Here is a 26941-nt window from a genome sequence, read left to right as displayed (position 1 = left end):
TGCCCTTCTCCATCCTACTTCCCCCTTCCTTCTTTCATCTTCAGTCTCCTTTCCTCCAATGGAAGGAGGAACATTGAAAAACAGTGATTTGCAGTTAGAATGCAGCATTTTCGCTGAAGAACTATGACATTCATTCATGTTTATCTGAAAACCGCGAAAAGATTATAGCACCCCTCGCAAAGTTATTAGCATTTTATTAAGCATAGGGTAAAACGACCTATTATGGAGGGGTTAAGCACCGTGTCAAAACAAAAGTGATTACAAAAATTCTTCAAAAATTACCTGTTGATTGATTTTCACATTGTAGTAGTTGAATAGGATGCTCGTTAACTATAGTTTCGTAAATAATACGTCAATTGTGCTGAACTTATGTTGTTTTGCTTTTATCACAATAAAAACAAACTACCGCAATAATAGGACGCAGGTGCCTATCGTTGCGATATTTTTTGAAGGTCAGTCCTATTGTTGCGGTATTGCATGTAATTCTTATGGAGAGCGATAACGCAACAATAGGACCTTAGCACTACCGCAATAATAGGCTCAAGGGATTCAAATTTTTAACGAAAAATGTTGATTTTTCATCATTTTGAACGGAATTTTGTCAAACAAAAGCTGTTCTGGTCGTTAATCCGTAGAGTTTTAGCGTACCCACAATTGTTTTCAATGGTATTATATCCAGAATGGACTACTTTAACACTACCGCAACATAAGGGCATACCACAACGATAGGACGTTTTACCCTACTACATTAATTCTACAACAATGAATAAATATCATAGATCAGGATCTTCTAAAGGGCTTTCCAATAACCGCTCAATGGATGAAATTGCCAAGAAATACAAGATAGCAAATAGAGTTGGAATCATTAGAGCACATATTCGCAATATTATGTTTCATAGCTTGATACTCGAAAAGTAGGTCCAAATTAAGAAACTCAAACATTGTTTCATTAGTACAGGTACCCCAGGGACTAGAGAGGTCTATTTGGATGAATCATCACAGGGCCTTGCTCTAGGAACCTACAGCTTTCATTTGTGAGTTTTTGCGATCGTGACGAAATCTTGGGTCCCCAATGCCCAGTGTTTTTTTTGTTTTTTTTTTGCAATGCATTAGGTACGTTAAGTTCGTGCTAGAAAAGTTGAAGAAAAACTGCTTAGAGTATTTAAAGTGAATATATTTAATTTAATTACTTCTTAACGGGAGCATCTACACTCGAAAATAGAACAATGATATTCATTTTTCGGAATCAACCGCGTGAATTTGCTCTGTTCCCCAAAATTAAGAGGTCAACGTTTTTGCAAAAGTTGATACTCAGACAAAATTCAACGGACCGTTGAATGTTTTTTCCTCTTGTGATACACCATGACGGACAAGAAGAAGCAGTAAGTTTAATTCAATTCCTAAGGGTCGATCCCATCTTTGTGTCAGTTACGGTGTTCCATTTTGATGCGATTTATGATTGGTCATTATCATATTATTAGCACTAGACACTGCGCCAGTCGGGAGGGAACCTAACTTTGCACTGAACTCTAAAATAAAGAAGCCGTCGACGATGCCAGAATAGAACACAAACCCAAGTACAAAAAGGTTCTACTCTGTGCCGATAAAAGTACTTAGTCACACTGATGCCCACTTTGCGGAATTGATTTTCATTCCAAACGCAGTCAGGAGGAATCTCACCCATTGTTGGGAACCTTGAACTTTGAATAAATTTGTGCGACTTTTGCCCCCGATTATGGCATACACTCCCGCCAGTTCATAATAAATAAATGATGGATTATCTACCATAGGAATGTGGTTGGACGAATTTTCGGTACGTACGTGAAAATAACCATACCTGGTGGGTCTACCGTTGTCGAGTATTGTACAGATCTGCTCGAAGCTATTTAACGATTCGCTCATAAAGAGACAAAAACAATAGAATCATCAGAGATAGCATTTCAATACAGATTTCGTATCTGTGGAACAAATCGCGCTCGCGGCCTGTCATCAAGTGGCGAAGTGGATGACATACTGTTGGATTTAGAGTTGGTGGGCAGTTGTGGTTGTAGCTGATGTCACAAAAATGCTTTCGCTGTATCGCAAAATTAGTTACGTTATCAATTAGTTATTAAAATATCTGAAAATATGTATCACTTGATTGTGGTAAACATATTTGAACTATATGCCATTTTAAAAATTCTACTTGCAGTTATTTTTCGTTTTTATCAGCTTTCGTTGATACAGCCAAACATTATGTCGCATTTTACAGGTTCCTTCTCCTTTTATGGAATTGCTTCAATTAAGATAACTTGGCGGCACTGTTCTTTTAGTCGATGTAATTTACACAAAATCTCTGAATCAATTTGCGAACAGGATGAGGCCCATCCACTAATAATACTTGTGCCAGCGGAAACAACATATCTACAGAGCACAATAACTTTCAAGCCTTTCTTGCCGATTTTATCTTTCAAGCATGATTCTAATTAGCTGCGGCAGACTGAGTGAGACTAGCAGACGGCATCAAGTTCAATCGAAATTGAAATTCCCGCAATATACGTATTCAGGATTTTTCCAAACCCACCTCTAATGAATGATTGTGAGTAGAAGAAGCGAACATTTTCGGCGGGACTGAGTTGTGATTCATCCACTTATTTATCGCAATATGTGCTCCTGGATTTCATCTCATGGCTCCGATGCTCATCTCATCATAAACAAAGCAATGGAAAGGAACTTAATTTGTTTCTTATTTTTGTAATTTTTTCAGCAATGAGCACGCATGTTTGTAAAAGGAAGCGACGAAATTTGTGCCGTTTTTTCTTTGTTAGCGATGAGATGAATAAATGTTCAATGAGATGGAGATCAGAACATTTCCCCTATTATGCTTTTCGAAATTACTGTGTTAGTCCGCAAATAAGTGTTTGTTTGAACAAAATGCTATCAAATTTGAATTCATTTCTCTGTCCATACTACATTCATACTGTCAAAATGAAAACCTGTCTTATGATCTTTTAATATTCCATCAAATTTCTTTGCTGGATTAGAGTTTGACCGAGTTCGACCTCAACAGTAAAGACGTTGTCAGTGTCTCATACACTTATCCTGAAAGTTGAGTCAGGCACGATATATTGAAGAACTGTATTTGTCCGAAACTAAAGCCTTTCAATGCTTACTTGCTAATTCTGCGCACATCGTAATGGGTTTAAAAGGCTGAATCATTCCCGTAACCTGTTTGCTAAAATCTGAAACTCATAACAATTTAGAGAATTTGGATAAAATTATGGAATGACTGTTTGGACTTGGTGAGATGGTTACGATCAGATTTTCACTGCATTAGGGTAAGTGAGCTGAGTTCGTTAAGGTAAATCGATGCTATTGGTATTTATTTAGAACCACTTGTGTTGTGAGTGAAGATCAGTTCTCTCTCTCTTCTTGGCAAAAAATAGAGATCCAAAGACGTATTTCTTATTGAATCGATCGCACAGAGTTTGGAATTCAGAAGCCTCAAAACCGGTAATCGTGCTACGATGATGAAAATCTTCTTTAAGACATGCAACGTAAAAAAAATACCAAAAAACTGTAATTAAGTCATTCCGTTTTTTCCATACCGCCGCAGTTCTAGACAAGATAGCTAAGATAAAACATGACCATGCCGACAATGCGTAGGCCACCAAAATGAATCGCCTGCCGATAATGATACTCCGGTTCGGGGGACTGGAAGTGTACTTACTGCGGTAATGAAAGGCAGTATCGTTATTGTGAGGAACAGTTAGGTGGGTCCATGTTGCAGATTTTGTCCAACCCTAGGACAATGATTTGCAGTACGTACAAAATTATTCGAGGTCACAACTTAGTACGTGATATGCATGACCGGTTTCGTCGGAGTGATTTTTTGTCAATAATAGGGTTTTGCTTTGGCACATTGATGTCGCTTTCGATTTGTTCTTTGATGATGTAATATTCCGTCAATCATGAAAAATTGAAGCGGATATGTAGCGTGTTAAAGGGTGGAGCCCTCCTTAGCATAGCGGTGAGATGCGCGGATATAAAGCAAGACCATGTTGAGGCTGGATGGGTTCGATTCCCAGTGCCGGCAATTTTCGGTTTGGAAATTGAGATAAAAATGAATTTCTGTCTGTCTGAACCTTATAGACTCGGAAACTACTGAACCGATCGGCGTAAAAATTTGTATACAGAGATTTTTGGGGCCGGGGAAGGTTCTTAAGATGGTTCGAGACCCCTTCCCGCTTTGGAAAGGGAGGCTCCCATACAACTGAAACACTAATTTCTTCATAACTCGAGATCTAATCAGAGAATAAATCAATTATAGGCGAAACGAAGTTCGTCGGGTCTGGTAGTCAAATAAAAACGAGTTTGCATTTTCTTTGAGGCAATATAACTTACAAACGGGGTTACCGATTGGAAAGATCTGATCGATTGGTCTTGGGCTCTTCTGTGCTTAAATTCAAAAAGTTATTGCATTTAACGGTGAAAATGATTGTACGACAATTACCCCGAATGTAATTTCCCCGAATGTAACAATTCCCCAAATGCAATTTTCCCGAATGTAACAATTTCACGAATGTAACATTTCTCCGAATGAAACAATTCCCCGAAAATAAAGTACACAGTTGAAAATCAAGAAAATTATATGTTAAATAGCGTTTAATTTTGCATCCAACTTTTTCTTATCCGCAATATTGAATACAAGCTTCATAGTAACGACGACCTTGAATTTAAAAAAGTGATGGAAAAATGAGTCGCATATATATACGAAGTGTGGGAATGAAGATAATATCTAAAATGCTGCTAATTTATTTTACAGTAATTTATTCAAAATCATAAAAGAAGAAGTTCCAGTTAAAAAACGTAGACGCTGCTTTTTTACAAAAGAACCAATCTGGTTCAATAGACAAATAAAGAACTTAAAAAATGGAAAGCAAAAAGCGCATAGAAATCAAACAGAAATTTAATAATTCAAGTAGTATGGAGAATTATTTGAACATTTGCGATCAACTCAATATGGCTATGCACACAGCATTTGATGAGTATAATGCAAAAACTGAAGCGGAAATTAAATCTCAACCTTATTTTTTTTTTTCAAAATATATAAACACCAAACTAAAGACTGACAATTTTCCTTAAATAATGTACCTAAATAGACAACAAAGTGGGTACTAATTCTGATGAGATTTGCAATTTGTTTGCTGATTATTTGCGGGAAATTTACGCTGATCACTCAGAGGAGGACCGTTATCGCGCGGTCTATCCTGAGTTCTCAAGCGATATAAGCGTCGACCTGAAGACACTATAAACAAAGACAGGAAATGTTCCAATTAGAATTCCAAATTTACTGTCAGTGTCATTCCAATCGAGCAAGAGACCTGTCATTCCAAAAAATCGCGCTTAACATTTGGTAAGGGCAATTTCGATTATCATAAATACACATGTTTCAATTATTATTTTGTAATTTTTTGATCATTTTGAGCTAATCAATCCCAACAAATGATTGGAAACAAAGTTTACTTGTTTATAGTGAATTCACAACCCGATTTGGTTTGGTGAACGCGTTACTAATTCAATTTTGTTGATTTATGAAACTCTTTTAGACCAATTTGAAAAGTCTTTGCAGCATCAGCAGTGCTGCGCTGATGCTGCATAAACTTTCAGATTTTGCGTCTTTGTATATAGTGTCTTTACTTTGGACCTCTGCGAGCAGAATTTTTTCGGCAGAACAAATTTTAAAAACCTGGCTGAGGTCTATTTGATCATGTACCTATGTTCGTGTATGCGATATTTTAGAATAAATCATTCGATACGTGGAAGCCGAATGAGATTTGAAAATTGACCCTTTAAAGTGATAAGAAAATTATGTTGAGCTTTTTAGTGGAATGTTTTCACCTGACATAAGACGAGTTTATACCATCCCATTGAATTCCACCACTTAAGTGGTGGAATTCAATGGGATGGTATAAACTCGTCTTATGACAGGCCTTTAAAGTGATTTTTTCATAAATATAAGTATACTAGCTGTATGTACCCGGCCTTGCTCGGAATTGCCAGTTTGATTCGCAGTTTTTTCACAATCGGAAAACGAATAAACCAATTGATCAACAGGATAATTGTGTTTTCTTATTGATACTTCATCATTTGATCAAAAGAAGGCAGATTTCATTTGAAAACATTGACTGATTTTGGAAAGGAGCGAACCCATAATCGCCATATTCCGGGCAAACGTCTATTTCTAAAGAAGAAAAAAAATTAACCGATGCCTTATTCCGAGCAAACGTCTATTTCACATTCACATTCACCATCCAGAAGGAAACACATTAATCATTGCTTTTTACGTTGGGCAAACCATGATTTCGATAAATGGTTGAATTGATCGATAACTAAACAATACAATAATGGGTTCAGAAGTTAGGCTGGAGCACACACACAAACATACAAACATTGAGTTTTATATATCTCGGCAACTTATTCAAAACGACGTATGTGATTTTGTAAACAAAGATGCATACGTCGATTTGTCAAATATGATGACACTCCCACGCAAACCAATACAACGAACATGTAGCCGAAACCTCCCCCTACCTGTATGTGGCGATAGTTTGCGTGGGAGTGCTATCAGATTGCAGAAATCAACGTTTAAATTTTTGTTTACAAAATCACATACGTCACATACGTTGAATAAGTATCCGAGATATATAGATAGCTAATAGCTATATGTATCCGGCTTTGCTAGGGACTGAAAAGTAAATTATAGAATTAAAATGTCCAATGCTGTAGCACGAAACCCACAGAGGTAGATCTACCGCTCATAGAATTGAACCTTTGTATCAATATATTTTTATATCTTTGTTTGGCCCTACCTTTTCAATAAACATCTTCCAAAAATAGAGAATAAGTGTACCAAATCTGGTTGGAATTTATCCTGGGAGTTACACTGAATTGCTCATTTTTAAAGACAACCCCTTCCCCCCATAACTTTCCCTTTTCCCAAATGACCCTCCCACCTTCTTTGTTATCTTCTCCTTAGAATAGAAAATGTGTGCACCAAATTTGGCTGAAATTGGTCCTGGGAGTTGGGTGTTACACTGAATTGCTCTTTTCTAAAGACAACCCTTCCCCTTACCCTCCCTTTTCCCAATGATCATCCCACCCTTTGTTATTTTCTCCTTAGGATAGAGAATGTGTGTACCAAATTTGGATGAAAGCGGTCCAGGGGTTCAAAAGAAACACTGAATTGCCTGTTTTCTGAACAATACCCCTCCCCAGACCCCTCCCTCTTTCCCAAATTACACTTCCATGTGATCGACTTCTCTTAGTGAATATGTGTACAATATTTGGTTGATATGGGTACTGGAAGTTGGGAGTAACACTGAATTGCTCGTTTTATAAAGACAACCCCTCCCCCATACCCTCCCTCTTTTTACAATGACCGCCCCACCCCATTTGTTATCTTTTCTTTAGGGTAGAGAATGTGTGTATCAAATTTGGTTGAAATCGGTGCAGGGGTTCAGAATTTACTCTAAATTACCCGTTTTCTGAACAATACCCCTCCTCCAGACCCTCCCCTTTCCCAAAATCTCTCATATGATTGTTTCCTTATCGTGAATATGTGTACAAAATTTGGTTGAAATCGGTCCTGGGAGATGAAAGTTACACATAATTGTTCGTTTTCTAAACAAAACCCCTCCCCCTTTCCTAAATGAACCTCCCACCCCCCTTGTTAACTTCCCCCGAGGATAGAGAATGTGTGTACCAAATTTGGTTGAAATCGGCCAAGTGGTTCAGAAGTAGTTAGCGAACATACATACATAGATTGGTTTTTATATATATAGATCATATAGCTTTATATACCTAAACCATATGGATTACGATAGATTATTTGATTATTTATTTTATTTTTTACTAGACGAATCAGCCCGATCTTGCTCGGGTTATTTTTTATCGAAGTGCCAATATTTTATCTGATTACAGCGTCGCACTCTAGATCGATTTCAGTTCGAGCTTGATGGTTCTCTTCAGAACTCATGAAAACGTAGTATTTTCACATTTATTCAACTTTCCCAGCGAAATGTTCTTACTTTTCATGTATATAAACACAGCTGATCTCAAGACGAATCGATTAGTGAGGACATTTTGCAAATCAGAAATACAAACTCATTTTTATACTAGGTTCATCACGTTTTCCGTTCAAAATGACATTTTCTGCGTTGATTGCGACGCCGCACTCTAGATCATTTTTTGCGCGATCGTATTGGGTGTCTTCACAACTCGCCTAAATATTGTATTTTCACAATTTTCCAACATTACTCTTTTCATTTACTAACTTTTTGTTTATAGCCCAAGCAGAGCCCAAGACGAATCGATTAGTGACAAAACCGTATAAATCGGTCAACCCGTTCGTGAGTTCGTGAGTTCGTGAGTAATGCCTCAAAGGAAAAGCAAACTAATTTTTATATAGATAGACTAGTCGAACCTGCCCGATCTTGCTCGGGTTTTTAGTTTTTTCGACCTAATTGTCAATCGTTTAGTTGATTACAGCGTCGCCCTCTAGATCGAATTCAATTCAAGCTTGATGGTTTTCTTCAGAACTCATGAACGTGTAGTATTTTTGCTTTTGTTCATTTTTCCCAGCATAATTATATATCTTTTCATGTATACAAACACAGCTGAGCCCAAGGCAAATCGATTAGTGAGAAAATCTTGTAAATTGTTACACCCGTTCGTAAGTTATAGTGCCTCAAAGGTAACGCAAACTCATTTTTATTATATAGAGAAGATAGAAGAAGACTAGTCGAAATAGCCCGATTTCGCGGGGGTTGTTCGTTTTTTGTCAAAACTGTAAATCGTTCAGTCGATTGCAGCGTCGCACTCAAGATCGATTCCAGTTTGAGCTTGAAGGATTTCTTCACAACTGACAAAAACGTATAATTTTTACATTTGTTCAACTTCCCAGCGAAATGTTCTATCTTTTTTATATACGAACACAGCCCCTAAGACGGATCAACTGGTAAGAAAATCTTGTAAATCGGTCCAATTTTTTTTTAGATTTTTCTCTGCCATTTTTTTAAGATTTTTCACTGCCATCGGGGTCTGAGAGGTGATAACATATTTCATCGAGCTTTGAAACAATACCCTGAACCACGTTGTAGTCTTTACAGATACGTATTTTAACCTCAACTGTAAGTCTTAGGGCAGATGCACACGTAAAGTTTTTTTTTAAGCTACGTGCACGCAAAGTACCCAGCATACGTTTGCATTCCTCAATTTGATGCTGGGTATCTTGCGTGAACGCGGCGTGCACGCAGCTTTAAAAACCGATACGTGGACATCGGCCATTAAGTCGAGTCAAGTACGAGACACTAGAGACTGCCGTAGTGAAATTAAATGTACAGTTCTAAAACGTTTTATCTTATCTCCATTCCACGAAAAGAGCTTAAACGTTTTTTTAATTCCCTGAAGTCAAATATAATTAAAAGCCATAAATAGCTGGTTGTACTGTGGGCAAGCGCCCACCCGACTAGGAAGGCAAAACAAGATGATAACATAATTGTAACAACATCAGTTATTTATAACAGCCGTTGATATAATTGAGTTATGATAAATTATTATCACATTTTTTTCTTAACAAAATTATAACAGAATTAGTTATGTTTAATTGTTTTGTTAGAAAATTTAGTTATTTTAACAACATCCTGAACCAAGTTTTTAACAGCCTATGATAGAAAAACTGTTGAGCTCTGTAACACAATATGATATAAATTTGTTATTCTCTCCTGATTGTGCAGTCAACCACATATCGTATATGAAAGACAAATTTCGTCACATATGATGCTATTTAATCAAAGATGGCAAGAAGCAACAAGATACCCGACTTCTATGATTTTACGGAGACACGATAAGCGCCCCAAGTGAACAAAAACCGAACCAGTACACTGTTAATTTCAATCGATCATCTTTGGAAGAAATGTCAATAAAATAAAACAAAAACAGCTGAGCCATTGCACCATGCAAACAACTCATACAAGGCGATGGCCAAAAACAGTTTCTTTAATTAAAAGTGAACTGACAAGATGTTTACCAATCTTATTTTCATTTAATGAAGTGCGTATATTAAATTATGTTTAAGGATGTGAGACCCTGGACCAAGTTTTGTCACCCCGGGGATCAATAAGAGCAGTCAAATCAGCATTTTTCCAACTCTGCTTTTACAAATCACAGAAATAAATCTCAAGAAGAACAATGATAACAATGTCCAACTATTAAATCCATTTTAGCTTAAGGCATTTCGCAGCTCCATCGCTTTTCCCAGTTAATCCTGCAGCAGTAATATCAACTCCGATGGAAATATATGTTTCATCGAACGAAGAAGCAACTCCAATGGATTTAGGCCACGAATATGAGGATAACGAAATTGATGTTGCTGGAGAAGTTGAATTGGGAAATGTTGACATCGATCGGGAAACACACCTAGCTAACGAAAATACAAAAAAAAAACTCGCGACAATCATTTGAACCATGATCATGATTACGCATTGGATGTGTAACGAGTTATTAATTCTATGGAGCGACTTGTTATTGTGGAGAAGGAGAACAGAGTTTTAAAGAAAAAAGTAAAAAGTTATCAGAAAAATATGTCACAGAAGTCACGAATCAATCTCGTTGCAGAAACAAAAAAACACAGATGGTGTTGCCTGTGTTGCCGTGTAGGGGAAGTGGGGGTAGCACGCCCATAGGGGTTAAAACGCGCCACCCCTGAATAAGGTTAAATATCCCCATTGTGATTATTTTCAATGGTCTATACGATAAAGTAATGAAAAATATTGACATTGGATACATATATTTCATGATTTTCTCTAGTTACACATGAAAACTCCAAAAACGATTTTTGCGTGTTTTGATGCAATTCTAGCTCGGTGAAATTTAGTCTTTCTATCGCTGTTATACATTGATAAATTAAAAATTGAGCCATGAGCCATGCTGCTTACTCGTGTTCTTTATGTTCCACACGAAATCGTCGTCAAAATTGGTCTTAAAACGATTTGATGGGCCTTCAAACTTCTGAGGTCGGTGTGGGGCAGTACGCTCATGCTCATTTCGTATGACCGAAACAGCTGAAACATTCGGTTAATTGCCTTATTGTAGGCAATTAAAATGAAAATCAGTACGAAAGCACATGCGCGTTTTAACCCATCCACTGGCGCATCTCACCCCGCATAATTTCAAAATCAATTTTTTTCGGGTGCTTTTTAAAAATCAAATTTCTGTACAATAAAATGTACAATTAGATATCTGTCATCGGTAGTCAGTCGCAGATATGCTGTTCTTCAGTATGCGCTGATGAAAACTGGCTGAAATGGTGGTTTTCATTGATAAAAATGGCATTTTCCTTAACGTGGGCGTCCTACCCCCAGTTCCCCTAACTGACGTTTGTGCTCTTTTTTTATTTACATTCTCGATACACGATAAACAAAAACCTTCAAAAATAGTATTAATGCTTGAGTTTTTGTGCAACAGATGGAAGCACTTTCATTGATTTCAGTGTCTCCGGTGAGATGTATGAAAAGTTTTGAACTCGGTTATCTTGTTGCTTCTTGGCATCTTTGATTTAATCCAAGTATAAAATACCTTAGTATGGAATATTTACGATTGTATTCGAAAAAGTCGTAAATTAAGATAAACAATATCAGTGTAATCAGATTAGATCGCTAATCTCGTGAATACAGACTCGCGTTGTTATGCAAGTCGCATATTGATGAGCGTTATGACTACTTTCTTCTGCGTATTTATCGAAGCCCACTGAACCTTACAGATATAAATAATTTATTTTCACTTACTTTATTCCTTCTTAATGCCAATATCGCTGATATAATACTCCACTGCTTATTACCACTTCGTATACCACTATTAATAAAAATCTAAATCTAAAATATCCCGGAGGTGTAAACGGTGAAAAAACATTACTGTTGTTGACATTTCAACATCGTAAATATGTGCGCAGAATCACTTGGAATGATACGTTATCGTTATTATGCATGAACATTATCGGGATAATCAAATGTAGTTTCCATATATGATTCAACTCATCTTTATACATACAACAATGAAGTACTCAAATCGTATAATGTAGTATGTATCGCAATTTGTAATATTAAAGCTCTTGTCAATACTAAACTTTCAACTACATTAAGATTGTCAAAATTGTGATGCATTTCAAGAGTTGCTAAGTAGCACCGATGGTAGGGTATCGGCTTTTAGATTCAGAGGTCGAGATCGTATTAATGCTTACGCAAACTCAAGAAAGTCGCTGTTCAGTACGTATACGGCCTCCACTTTAGTAGGTATATGGCGATTCTGTGCATTATATACATGATTCATTGTAGGTATATGGTGACCTATATCATTTGCAATAAGTATCAAAATGTTGACTGGGCGACCATCATTTTTTATGCAGGGGTTTTTGAAGCCGGGGAAGGTTCTTAAGATAACTTGAGACCCCTTCCCGCTCTAGGAAAGGGGACTCCCATACAAATGAAACATAAATTTCTACATATCTCGAGAACTAATCAAGTAAATGGAACCAAATTTTGCACGTGAAGGTTTATGAATACTCGATTTATTACCCGTCAAATAAAGAAATTGCGAATGCAAAACATAAATCAGAAATTGGAAGAGACGAAGTTTGTCGGGTCTACTAGTATGTTTATAATAATAAATTGTTCATAATAAATTCAATGCTTATATGTCCATCTTAGAAAATTGAAAACAGTCAATTTTTCGTGAAGTTACAACTATTTTTTGCGACAGATTTTACCTTGACAAAATTAAGTTTTCTTACAATTTACTTACACTGATTTTATACTTTTTTTTTATCTTTGAATAGGGTGAACATAGTGCAAATTGATGCACCAGAAACCAAATTACAGTCAATTTTGAAAAATCTGTCTAAACAGCTTAATTTTTACCAAGCTATCAAGCTATTCTCTTTTGGATTTATAGTGTCTTTAGTCCAAAGGTGCCAGTTTAGTTAGGAACAGTGCTATGCAACCATCAATGTGAGATTTCTCGATGTCTGCCCGTTAGTAATTCCGCAGACAGACGTTCAAGCTCGATCAATCAACATGTGTAAAAAACATGGCGACCATGTTAGCAAGTGGCAATAAGCAACCAGGTGGCGCCACTGAGCCAACAGAGCAGATGTCAAAAGTTTGTTTTGTTTTGATTTTGTTTTTTTTTGCACTTTTCAAAATAAGCACTGTTTCAAATGGGCCGGAAGTGTGAATTTTATTTTTGTGGAAATCATCAAGGTATTCCAGGGAAACTAGGAAAGGTCTCTTTCTACAGTTTTCCCAAAAACCAGGCACTGTAAGTAGTATCTCGTTATTGCTAATTTATTTATGCCAATTTAATGCAATCGTTAGATGTTCCCTTTGGGTGGAGTCCTGCAATTCTCCAGAAGCTTCAGAGGCTTTCAAAAGTCAGGGATATCACGCTTTCCTAAACAAAAAACTTTGCTCTGATCATTTTTCATTGAGCTCTTTCCGGGATTCGACAAATAAAAATAAAGGGTGAGATACACGAATCAGTGAAATTTTATGAAGAATAACACATCAATGTAGTATCATTTCCGTTTCCACAGCCTAGTAGCTGGTGCTGTTCCCTCTTCACGCGCAAAAATCGATTTTGAAAACCTTTCCGAAGATGTTCCGAAGAATGTTGTCGATGGTCGTGATTTCAGCTCAGAACCAAATGAAACGACTATTGAGTTCATCGATGGAGATGATGATTTCGCCAGATGGTTTTAATCAACGCAATCTAAACTATCTCCTGAAAAGGAACGAGAATCCAGAACTATTGTGCAAGACCAACTTCACGGTGTTATGGAGATCCGACCTGATAATCATACCGGTACCGAAGATGAGGCGCCGCCGTTCCGTCAGTTCAGCGACAACCCAAATAAAAACACACCTCCTGTAGTATCATCCGAAACGTCGCTACGTCAAAGCCTTAAATCAAGGGAGCTAACCATAAAACTGCTCAAACAAAATATGAAATCTATTCGGCGCCAAATGTTCGTCCAAGACCAAACCAGCAAACGCCGATTGAATGCTTCCAACCGGTATAAAAAGCTGTTCTTTTCTTTGCGCGAAGAAATAAACGTTCTTAAAAAGAAGAAAAACGACAACGAAAAACTTGGAGAACAAGCCAGAAGAAATCCGATAATCCTTGATACTTTAAAAAATGCAATGCGCCACCCAAAAGCTCGACGATATCAACCAGAAACCAAAAAGTTTGCTTCTGGAGCATATCTTAGTGGACCACGAACTTATAGATTCGTTCGAAGATCAAAAAACTTTATTCTACCCCATAAAAGCACAGTTTACGGGTACAATAAGAGTATCGGCATTCTTCCCGGTTTGAACAAAACCATTCTTATGCGAATGAAGTGTAAAGCTCGATTCATTAAGCCTAAGAGAGATAAGTTGGTCATGGTTTGCTTGGATGGGATGTCTGTCAAACCTGAATTAACGTATTGTGCAAAATCAGACATATTCTATGGATTTCCATTTGATGGCACTGAACGTAAAATTGAAAAAAATAATCCTCAGAGACTGGCAACTGAAGCGGTGGTAATGATGACATCCGGAATATACAGTCGATTCAAACAGGTAGCTAAACTCGTTTGGCGTATTATTAATATTTTTTTCCAAAAACTTAACCACTAACTTGTAGCCTGTAGGATATTTACTTGCACATAACAGCCTTGGAAGTCACGTGCAGATGAAATTTGTTGAGAAGAGTGTTATGGCAATCAGAAAGATCGGGCTGATACCAATAGCCCTTGTGATGGATCAGTGCACAACGAATCAAAAAATGATCCGTGAAGCTGGCGCCACCCATGCCGATCCTCTAATCAACATAGGCGGTGAAGATATTGCCATTCCATACGACACGCCTCATCTGTTGAAAACACGCGGAATGCTTTATTAAAGCACAATGCAGTGTTCGAAGGTGGAATAGCTTCTTTTCAGCATATAAAAGAATTATATGACACTGACGTAACTTCTTCTCTACGGCTGGTTCCAAAATTGAATCACAAATGTATAACATTACCACCTTTCACAAAAATGAACGTACCTCTGGCAACACGTACGTTAAGTGAATCAACATCAATCGCGATAAAACATTATGTTGAAACAGAGGAACTGTGTGGTGAAGCTTTACAAACAGCAGCATTTGTTGAATTCCACGACAAACTTTTCGACACCTTCAACTTCTAAAGAACGCTACGCGGCCTCAATCGGAAAAGTTAGTTTTCTTAAATAATTATCTAACGATACTAACTATACTTTCTATGTATTTGTGTTTCTTGTTAGCCATACAGAACGCCAATCACCGAAAATTCTTTCCACGTCGATTTCCTTAGGCACGCAAAGGAAATTCTTGGTAATATGTATTACAATAATACATTTTTCTAGGCGAAAGAAGAAGCGAAGAAGCTAACAGCTGCCCAAAGAATCCCTGCTTACCTAAAAGGTTTCATAGGCAATATCAACGCACTTTTGTGGATATGGGAAAAATTGAGAACCAAATATGCCTGTAACTACATGTGCACGAATTCATTCTGCCAGGATTGTTTGGAAAACTTTTTTTCTGAGATTCGAAGACGTTGTAGATTTAACGATGCTCCTAATACATTCCAGTTTAGCAGCGCATTCAAATATGCTATGTTAACTGTCGCAAACGAGGTCTTCGATGAAGGTAAAAATTGTGAAAACGACGGTCGGCAGCCAATGCTCAACGAGGAGGATCTCGTGGAAACGGATACACATATTGAAGAATCACCCTCATTCAAAAACGAGCCGCTAGATCAGAACATCCCTTTGATAGCTCAGAAAAAGGATCTAAATGCTTTGGTTTACATCCTTGGAATTGCCATTTCCAAATTGTCACACGAAAAATGCCGTGCGAAATTGAAGGCAGTGCAAGATGTTGAGTACTTGAACAATGAGGACTATTCATTTTCAAAACTAAAGGCTCAAACAAGAGATATGCATATGCCCAATAATACCCTCTATTCTATCGGATTACTAGCGTTTGCTGCTTTCAAACAAAAATTCAGGAAATTTTTGTTCGAGAACAGAAAGAATGTTAAAACGCGCCTAAAACAGTGTATTATATACGAGTCACTCGGAAAATCAATTTGCAGGCCATGCTTTAACAGGCTAATTGATTTTATTTTCAATACGCTCATTCAATCTTTCTTGCGAGAAAATAGAATCAGAAACAAAGTGGCTGAAAATAACAAACGTAAAATGAAGCGTAATCGAAAAGCTATCCGTATGAATTTGCCCCAGGAATAAATTCGCTGTATTCAAAAGTCGAAGAGTCAATAAAATACGTTACGAGTTACGATTCAATTCTTTTTTAATTGTAATCTGCAAAACAGACAGTTTGTATTTCATTGATCGTACTAAATTACATGTATGATAAAAAAAATGTGAAGCCCTTCGTTGGGCGGGAAATAATGACGAGCGTCTAGACTGCACGTTTTGTTTTTCTTTTCCAACGACGAAATACTCTCGCGACCTCTCACGTAGGTGCCGCCCAACGTCTTTTACAATTGAGCCTGCAATTAGGAAAAAGGGAAGTCAGTTTGCCTTTGCGTAACAAGAAAAACAAACAACGAATACTAGATCCTTATCCTAGTTTAACTTGTACAGTAACACCAGGATAATAATACAGGCTTAAAATATCTTCTTGGGCTATCTGAAACAGCATTTGTAACCTGGATGTACTATAAAATATTACTTCAGTTGGGAGAGAAGTCCATTTAATACTATATCAAGAAAAAATACAGTGAAGTGATTCAAATGGGGCACTGAACAAAAGTTATTCTACACACATTACTAGACCATTTTCAAACTAGTAGTCACTAACGCTGTTCCAGTATTTTGATGGCAATCGGTCAATTCAACTAAGTTCTCGAAAACAACTTGCTACATACCTGCAAAGTTAAACCACCAATTTAATTGGTTCGTGATAAGAAGCTTCAACGGAATAATTATTGTCCACTTCCACCTATAGTCCCTGATGCTTCTTCCTATGTTTGTGGCCGGTGCCTTTTTAAACGGTGTTTTCCGCTGAACTTTGCCTGAAGTCGATTTGGTTTGCGTAAAACACAACCTGAAAAGGGAATGCTGCGTTAGTATAATTTTTAGCTCGTAATGCTTTGGGTTTTCTCTATTGTAACACTTAACTATACTATACACTTAACTGTATTTCATTACTATACTTACGTTAAAACATATGTGGAGTGAAATATTGGATATTTCCGAGATATTTCAAGCGAAAGCACACACTGAAGGAACGAATGACTCCGGTGCGAACGATTGTTATTGTTTTGCTTTTTCGATCGGTGGGTGGTAAATAGGGTGGTGGATGAGACGGCGAGTGAATCTGTCAGTTTTCATGTAGCAATAAGTTGCATAGGCGGCGCTAGTATCCAAGGTGATTTCAACGTATTTTAATTTGAAAATTTACACAAGAAAAACGAAAATGTTTATATGAACATAAACGTCTGTCTGCGGTAATTCGTTGCGGCTGAATCCATAGCCTCCCGGGGCATAGAAACCTCAAACCACGTATTTTAACATCGTGTTTGTTTCTACTCGGTGGAATCTTACAAAGAAACCAGAATATGTGTTCCAGATTGCATATTTGGGCATTGAAATAAACCCTCTGTGCCATTGATCAAAAACCAGGATTTCATCTAATACATTATCGAATTTTTTTCTATCTTTTTGGTGTAATACCATACTATACGGATCGAAAACTCATGCCAAAATTGATTTTAAGGACAAGCATCACTGAATCCAAAACTAAATTAACTCACGTTTTCACGGGAACACCACTCAATACGGAGGCAGCGGACAACTTTTGTTTTTATTATTTCAGCTTTGCTGCGTCGCAGCATGCGTGGAATAATGAAAATGACAGTTGTGCGATGCTTTCATATTGAGTGGTGTGCCCTTGAAAACGCGAGTGAATTTTGTTTTGGATTCTGAGATGCTTGTCCTTAAAGTGGTATACTTTTTCGCGACCTGTTTAGTTAGGTTTAGAGCAACTGGCGTGGCGTTGTAACGTCACGGAATGGTAGTGTCGAATAAAACTTATTGCGTTTTTTAAGCATATTACCCAGTAGACCCTATCCTTCACTATCCTCATATATTTGAAAGGTGTTCATTATTTTCGGAGTAAAATATCGACCAGAGCAGAGAATTATCCATGTTTATGTCGAGGTACAAGCACTACAAGGTCACGAATTCACGCGCGTTGTAACGTCACGCAGTAAATTGCATAGAGTAGAGTGGGGCAAGAGTGCGCGTGGGGTAAGAGTACGTTTTCGATTTTTTGAAGTAATAAAAAAAGATAAACTAGCAGCACTGCATCAGTTTGACAGGTATTCTAGCCAACTATTATCATGTGTAATTGTAAACGATTTGAATAAACAACAAGGGAGATATGGAGTTAGATAACTTTTTGGTCATTTTGCTAAAAATAATTGGATTTCCGCAACTAGTATTTCATTACCATATATACGTTCAATCAGGTGAATATTATACCATTTCGATAACCTATTGTATAGAGTACTTTATGGTACAGAACACCAATCCGGTTGGTTTTCCAAGAAGTCAAAACCATTACTTGAATAATTTTTGGGACTGTGGGGTAAAAGTACGCAGGAACCGGTGGGGCAAGAGTACGCATATGAATCTTCAAGTTATGGTGTCAAACCCGTATCTCCGGCCGAAATAAGACTTCTTCCAAAGCGTAAAGATCCACAACTAAGAAAAAGGGACAGAATTTGAAATTATCACAAGTTTTTAGGATAAGTTGAAGTAATTTGGTGTTAGAAAGGACTTAGCGAACAAAGCACTGAAGCGAAATAATGAAATTGTATTAGGACTTGTTGTACACCTAAACATAGTACGAAAACACAATTTCATCTAAATGATAATTTCATTTAATCAAAAGAAACATTCATAAATTACGCAACGTTTAGCTGGGAGGGGTTGTGAGATGTGCGACGATCCATATAATTTTTGGAGGATTCATACAAATAGTGTTAGATAGGGGGGGGAGGGGTGATGAAATAGCCAAATTTTACGTTACGTGATTGGTGGACTTTCTTTAAGGAAAATGCCTTTGTATACACCAAGCGAAACCTGATATATATTTTTACCTCTGTAGTTTTTTGTATATATAAAAAACAATAGTTTTTCGTATGAAAGTGCACATTTTTAGGACCCCCTCCCCCTTTAAGAGTTACGTAATCTTTAAACATTCCCTAATATATGCTCATTAAACATCAATAACATGTTATTAACTCTTATTTGTGTTAATATATACTTAAAGCACATGATTGGATAAATGCGTACTCTTACCCCACCCGATGCGCACTTTTACCCCACCGGTGGGGTAAGAGTGCGTTTTTCACTTGTCTTGCAATAAGGGTTCTACTAAAACGAATCTCAATAATTTCAATATTTTTTCCACTGGGTAACATAAAGGAAGAGTATATGAATCATCGACACTGATTTGATATGCAGAAGCTTGCTTCATAAGGGCCACGTGATCGATTGAAAACTAAGTGCGTACTCTTGCCCCACTCTATTCTACCAGAATGCCATTTTTCCACACAAATTCGGTGTTGATATTATCTATTCGATCCGAAATTTTATAGGGATTCAGAATATGTAATAATATACATATGTTTACTAATGTTTTATGAAAGTTTTCTTAAAAAAAAAAAAAAAAAAAAAAAACATTTGCCCAGCACAACTATTTAACCCGGTGAATGCACTAAAAGGAATTCTTTCTCATCCATCTGCAGCAGTTGGAAGTCGTTCTTTTTTTCATGAATTTCACTAATAAAGACGTACTATTTGTCTATTTTTCTCATTTTTGTTTTGTTTTCTTTATTTTGAGAATGCGTATTTTTCACAGTTTTATCGTTATAATTTTTGTTCGTTTTTCCTCCTCTGTCACGTTGTTCTCTTCTTGTGCTGACTTAATCATGTCCACCGATCTGAATACCTTTATTTTGCATGTTTCGTGTCATTTGTTGAGAGCTCAAATTTAAACCAATTCAATATTCAATCAACGTCTCGGTTCACGTTCCATCGTTTGTTTTTCATCCGTAATGGTTTTCCGAATTTTGTTTTGTTTCTGTCTTCAACATCAGTTCTATCCTCCATTTGATGTTAATTTGTCAATTTAAATCTTGTTTGTAAGATTAGTAAAGATTGTATTTTAACATTGTTTGTTCAAAGTTATTTTTTCACTTGTTAGTCTTTTTATTTGCATCTTGTGGTTAATAAAAACGAAATATCATTAACAGGGTTTCTGGTTCGACATCCTTGTTGCTATTACCTGCCGAACAAATACGGTTTTGTGTTACGGCTGTCGTATTCCATGGTTTTGTGTTTATTTCGAACTTTCAGTTATTTTTCTTTGTAAATGCATCGTCTTCAGTTTTTTCGTTCATACAGATGACATTTTGCATTGCAATTTCTGTACAATGTAAATGATGTTGCATGACAATTTTGAACGTGGAAAAACATAAAGAAATGATTATGCGTTGCGTCCGAAAGAGAGTACCTTGTAAATAGGTCGTATGTACTTTGTCGAAATTATTTTAATATTTTTTATGTGCAAATCTGATTATTTGTTGTGATACAACTCAATTATTCCCTGCTTTAGAATTGCAGCTTGCGGTTTGAATCAACTCATACATCAACACCACTCAAGAAACAATTATGATCTTATAACGCGTTTGAAGATATTTATTTACTTTCCAAGTATGCTAAAAATTCATAATCAATACGTCAATGTTACTAGGGCATAATTGTAGCGATCAACATAATACCTAGATTAAAGTACACATGTCCTATTTTCAAAGTTCTCTAGAAATAATAATGTTCGAATGAAATGTTTTTTTTTTCATTGCGAGCCAATGACCAATAACGATCAAAATTCGTTAGTTATGGGATAATGAATAGGCGTAGTTCTAACAAGATTAAAAAATCCTCTTTCACGATTGAGTCTTAATTAGTTGTGTAATTATGGTTGGTGTTGGAGCAAGGTGGGATTTCGTGAATGAAATTCGGATAATCGGAAGTGGGGGAGATGGCTTTCTTTTGCTTTATTTGGGATCTCAATCGTGTAAGAATATCTGGTTCAGATCGGTATATAATTGTGCGTTTGGAGGATTGCTATCTTATCGTTAGTCGCTTGCCATCATTTGTTTCAGAAGTTTTGTTATGTGTTTATAATCGAATCGTAATTGATGTCAATGGATGCAAAACGTAACGACAGAAGGGATGGGGTCGTATACCGAGCGAGGATGGCGATGATGATGGGGACATTTAACAACTAATTAAAACTCAGATAAGGGATAGATTTGTATCGTTATTTTGCTTTCTTACAATATGCTGCTTCGTAAGGTTGTGTTAGTAATACATTTAAATTTGCACTAATTTCGATAGAAACGAAATCTACTCAAACTTTGTCTTGTTTAGGGGTAAGTTTTGTAAATTTGTCTAGAGTGTCATATAAATAAATGGAAAGAATTATAAACCAATCCTTTCATCAACTAATTTGTTCAACAGTGTTATGGTTATTTAGTTATCTACTGTTTATTAGTGAATCGAAAAAGATTTATTAGTACTCATATGTATAATAGTGATTCGCGGTTAGTTGAGGGTTAACCCCAGTAAAAATGATGCATAACTACAATAGAGATCTATGACTTTTCTGCAAAAAACGATCAAAAATTAAAAGAAACAACAATCATAAGGATTAATCAGTTTATTAATCGTTCAATATAATTATTATGTATAATAGATTATAATATTCAGTGAAACTTAAAACCTACCCGAATTTCGCTATTTTCTCTATGTTTTTGTTTCCTCAAGATTTGCTTATCTGCGTATCTTCTTATGAAATTCTTACAAGGTGTGTGTTGCCTTCCTGATTGGGCTCATGCCAACCACTCTTTTTCGCTTAAGGTTGTATTTTTTAAATTAATTTAAATTATATTAGAGCTTTCCTTATTTTTCTCAGTTATTCTTCTCAGCTTAAAAATATTATGTTATATTTATATATAGAATTTAGATAACTATTCTTACTTTACCGTAATGACGAATTTACTCCTTTGAATTTATGATTAGAAAAAAATCAATTACTACAATGCTTCTGTTTTTCCCTCCTCACATTTTATCTTTTTTTTTTCTGTGTGCCTGTGTGTGAGTTGTTCTTGTTTCTTTTAACGCTTGCGCTCAGTAATTGTTGTTTTGCTTCTGCTTTTTCTTTAAATATATTTTTATGTTGTATATTATGTAATATATATCATTTAAGGCAATTAATTCTTACATTCATGAAAAGAAAACGGGGACAGACCAGCAGCTAGACTCGTGGCAGTCAAATTTAATGCGAAAATGTTACAGTCGGTTTGAAATTAATGTTGTTCTCCAGTCCGTCCAAGTGCTGGCTCATCCGCCGTTCAAATATATATTCGATTTACGTTTCAACATGCGTGTATGTGTATTTGTGTGTGTGGTTCTTCTCTTCTTCTGTGTAATTCATTTACTTTTACGGATGTCTGATTTATGTCTGGCTGTTTGTGTTTATGTGTTTATTTAAACGTTCTTTTCTGTATTTTTTAGTTTATAATTTTAAATATATAATTTTTTATCATTCTTTTATATATAGAAGCACCCATACATTTATAAGTTCTCATTTTGCGAGTCGCAGTAAAGATTACTGCAAACTGTGTAACTTTCTCGTTTCCGCATTTGCCTTTTGCCTACACATTCCGATTGGTTTCCTCTCTCGATCCTACTACTAAACTGCAACATTCGTCTTGTGGAAGTGTGCGATTTCATCATACTTCTGCTACCCAACTTCGCATTCATCGTTGACCTGTACAAGATTTTTCCCTATCAACTAAAACATCTCTCCCGTTCCTTAGTAGTAAATCAGTGCGCGCGTCTCTCTTCAGCTCTTCCTGCTCCTTAACTGCTGTTTCTGTAGTTGTTATCATAGATCCGTAGACCTCCCTTTTCAAGTTTGCGGTCATGTTTAGTCTATTTTTTGAGTTTTCACAATCCATGCCTTTAAAGGTGTCGTTTCAGTTGTTTTGTATTAGTTATTTTTTCTCAAAAATTTAGAAAAAGAACCTAACTCTAAATTCAGTACGATTTTTGTTTGTTTCCTTACGATTCGCTATGGAGGGGTCTTTTATATTTGTTCGAATAATTATCAGTTTCGGTTGTTTTTCTAGTATCGCTCAGGTGGACTTCAAACGAGCGGTTTGCTTTCTGCGGTCAGTGTTTGGAGAGAAAGAGATAGAGAGATTTTCTTTGTTTACTAGTCAGTTTCTAAAAATTAACTTTTGATTCTCAGTAGTTTGTAGTCTTTTGGGTTTAATAACATTACAACAGGGAGTTGATGGGGCGGAGAATTATGGTACGCTGCGTAAAAACCTGTAACCATTAATTTGAAACAAAAAAACTGTTCAAAAACTTTAAAAGGAACACTGTTACAGACATAACTGGAGTACACAACTGGGCCACCGATTGAACCGGCGTGAAACTGGTACAAATAGTTTCAAGTAAATCCTTCCTGGGATAAGGGATATTGCTAAGGCAAACAGAGCTCCTAAAGCCAATTGGACTGAGTCTCATCCGTCGTTTCCTAGAATAGTAAATGGTATTCGTTTCGTTTCTTCTAACTGTTGATCTCTAGTATTTTTAGTCAAGTCTTTAATTTCCTCTCACATTTTCCTCTTGTTATTCTCCTAATACTGTTTCGAACACTTCCACGTATTTCACTTTTCGACTTTTGCTTCAATTATTTTTTTCCCTAAATGTGACCTACAGTGAGAAAAACGGAAAACGTTTATTTACGAACCTTACAAATGTTATTCCCTATGCTAAAACGAAATTAAAATCCGAAAACGAATATTCTCCAAGAGACTGTACTTTTCTTACGAGCTTAGCAGGATCAAAGAAAAATACACAACTAGTACGGAAAACATCGAAATAACGAACCTCAAACGCTCGCGTTTGCTTTCCTTCCGAAATTGTAAATTTTCGATTTTTTTTACTTTTCCAACAAAAATGGAAAATTTGCCTACCTAAAGAAAAAACTAAAAAGAAATAAAAAATAAACGACTTGGAAATAAAATTAACAAAATGAAAGAAAGAAATAATAAAATGGAAGCCATTTATAGAGAGAGATTCTGTTTTTGCATTCTATATATTTTAATGTTTCAACATAATGCTGTTCCAATTCTGCCAATGTGGTATGAAACCTCAAAATCTTCGTTTGTTCTTGTTCTTCACTTCCAAGGAGCGGATGCAAAAAGAAGCATTTGAAAATAACTCAATCACTTTTTGTTTTGATCCTTCGTGCCAACACGATCTTTGTACGTTTGCCGCGCGGATTGGATGAAAAATAAATATTAACTCAAAACAGAACGAAAGCTAACAATCAAAGAAACAAAACAACGTCAAAATGTCTCTGGTTCTCATTGTTTGAACATTTAACAAACTACTTGCATGTAGGTGTGTGTATTCGTGTTGTGTGCATGCTAAAAAAGACTCTAAACTTATCACTCTAATATGTATAAATTTGACCTATAACATACATACATCAATCTTTTCTTTTCCTTCATTTTAAAAATAAAAAAATCCTCGAGAAGACATCAGACGAAAACAAAAAAAAAGATATAAATTAAAACTTTTAAAATAATATAACAATCATTAAATTCATTTACATCAACAACTAATTACTATCGCTTTCAGTGTGTCTGTATGTGTGAGTGTGTTTGTGTCTGCACAACTGTGTTATTTCTTCCGTGTGTTTTGTTTCGTACCTTCACTATCTTTCTATTTCACTTAAACAAATTCCCCGTCGCGCCTTCTATCCATAAGCAACATTGCCACGCGCCAACTAAAGCTTCGAACTGACCGAAAACCGACGACGGTTCCATTCAGTGTGGAACGCATTTTTCGTATTCTTATTCAGGAGTGGGTGTGTTGGCACCCGGAATGCTGCCTATAGGCAAAGAAAACGCTTGCATGCAATTCTACTTCTGCTGTTTCGCGCCTACATCTATGCATGCAACTGTAGCGTAGCACCATTTCTTGAACACAACATCATCGATTGTGAGGCGAACGCTTCACTCGATTCAAAGCATTTACCCCTTGTTCATCATCCCAAATTATTCTAGTACTTCAACAGCAGCCACCAACGCTTACTTCGCTTGCGTGACCACTTCACCGTTTTGTTGGATGATGATGATGAAGGTGTTATTTTCGCCGACCTGAACCGATGATGGTGGTGACCGCACGCTGGGTGGACATTCCGCTGCCGCTTCCGTTTCCATTGGGGTGCTTCTGTTCAAATATTGCTCTTGGTGTGTCGATTGTGGAACGTGATGAGAAGGGTGGCATTCCGAGAGTTGAAACCCGCCGCCGCCACCGTCGTCGTCGTCGTCGTCTTCGTCATCACATGGTTCCGGTAATGTCGATGCTGCTACTACTGCCGACACAGATGCAGATGGTGGTACGAGGTCTGAGTTTTGCTCTTGCTTTGGAAGTATTTGCTGGTGCTGCTGGAGTGGGTGGTGGGGTTGCTGCGGTTCCGGGGGGTGATCCTGTTATGTCATCAGATCCTGCTGGGAATCGATCGAGAAGAGCTCCTTGTACAGTGCGGGGAATACGTATTGCGGGTGGTCTTGCTTGAACTTTTGAAGCGCTTCCATGTGCATGATGGAAAGCTCGCTGCAATAAGATTGAAATGAAATAAGTTGAAATGAAATTATTGGGTGTCAACGTTACAAATCTAAACATTTATACACTGCCCCGATTAGCACAAGAGTCACATGTCGATTTAAATATATTATCATTATTATTATATTTTACTAGCAGACCCAACGAACTTCGTTTCGCCTGAAATTGATTTATTATCAGATTAGTTCTCGAGTTATGCAGAAATTTCTGGTTAATTTTCAGTTCCCCTTACCAGAAGGGAGAGGGGTTTCAAACAATCACAGAAACATATCTTCCCTTCCAAAACCTCTACATGCCAGATTTGGTTCCATTTGCTTGATTATTTTCTCGAGTTATGATGAAATTGGTGTTTCATTATTATGGGAGCCCCATAACCATCCTAAGAACCACCCCGGCCCCAAAAATCTCACAAATTTTCACGGCGATCGGTTCTGTTGTTTGAGTCGGCGATCGGTTCAGTCTATAAGGGTCAGACAGACAGAAATTTATTTTTATACATATAGGTTATTATTATAGAGTTTTGGCACTTCCTCAGGGCCGAGAAATCTGAATGCCGAAGAGGATAAGGCTCTGTGGATCTCATTTGCCGGTTGGCTTAAATCCTTTAATAGCTCACAGCAAATAGTTTTGAAAATTCAACGACGTGCAAAAGTGCAGCTAATCCCAACAGACGAATAAACATTCGATATTCAATTACATTTGACTGAATTATACAAGCAAGCACAGTTTAGATTTATTTTGATTTACATCAAAAAACGGATCTACAACACGTCTTCCAGTAACACAGTAATCTGTTCTAGTGCAGTAACACTTCAATCGGGACAAACAACGTTCCCTGTTTCATCAGGTAAGCCTTTGAACGGTATATGTCCCGTCGAAGCGGCACAAGATACTGCCCCAAAATTAAATGAAGTTCGACGCCATTAACCGACAAGCCCGTTCGTCTTCTGGGCTTCAGTTATTTGATGATCCAGTAGGCCTTGATGTACATCACTCGCCACCACATTTCACCTCTTTCGACGTAGTGGATTCAAGCACATGCCACTTGGCTGTACTTCCTGTTTCTACGACTGATGTACACGGGGCGGTCT

The 26941-nt window shown here is 36.8% G+C and overlaps 3 protein-coding genes and 1 long non-coding RNA gene across 18 annotated transcripts in view; 2 read left to right on the top strand and 2 right to left on the bottom strand.

Moving 5' to 3' along the window:
• The window catches only part of LOC134213046 (endonuclease G, mitochondrial), a 458875-nt gene that overhangs the window by 144557 nt on the left and 287377 nt on the right, over window positions 1-26941 (top strand). The window lies entirely within an intron of this gene.
• Window positions 13253-14979, top strand: LOC134216464 (uncharacterized). Its single transcript, XM_062695340.1, has 5 exons — window positions 13253-13353; window positions 13410-13556; window positions 13628-13778; window positions 13824-14657; window positions 14722-14979. The coding sequence occupies exons 1-5, from the start codon at window positions 13253-13255 to the stop codon at window positions 14977-14979; spliced, it is 1491 nt and encodes a 496-aa protein (XP_062551324.1).
• Window positions 16484-17518, bottom strand: LOC134217212 (uncharacterized). Its single transcript, XR_009980947.1, has 3 exons — window positions 17289-17518; window positions 16997-17175; window positions 16484-16618 (listed from the first exon to the last, which is right to left on the bottom strand). It is a non-coding gene; the product is annotated as an uncharacterized LOC134217212 (long non-coding RNA).
• Window positions 21847-26941, bottom strand: part of LOC134213044 (probable nuclear hormone receptor HR3) — a 566164-nt gene continuing 561069 nt past the window's right edge. For all 14 annotated transcript variants that reach the window (XM_062691558.1, XM_062691557.1, XM_062691552.1 and 11 more), the window contains one exon: window positions 21847-25841. In XM_062691558.1, the coding sequence (XP_062547542.1) occupies window positions 25718-25841 (124 nt within the window). In that variant the 3' untranslated portion in view covers window positions 21847-25717. The remainder of the gene's footprint in view (window positions 25842-26941) is intronic.

The sequence above is a fragment of the Armigeres subalbatus genome, chromosome 2 (assembly GCF_024139115.2).
Source record: "Armigeres subalbatus isolate Guangzhou_Male chromosome 2, GZ_Asu_2, whole genome shotgun sequence".
Taxonomy (NCBI): Eukaryota; Metazoa; Arthropoda; class Insecta; order Diptera; family Culicidae; genus Armigeres; species Armigeres subalbatus.
This window is presented reverse-complemented; position numbering and strand designations above follow the sequence as displayed.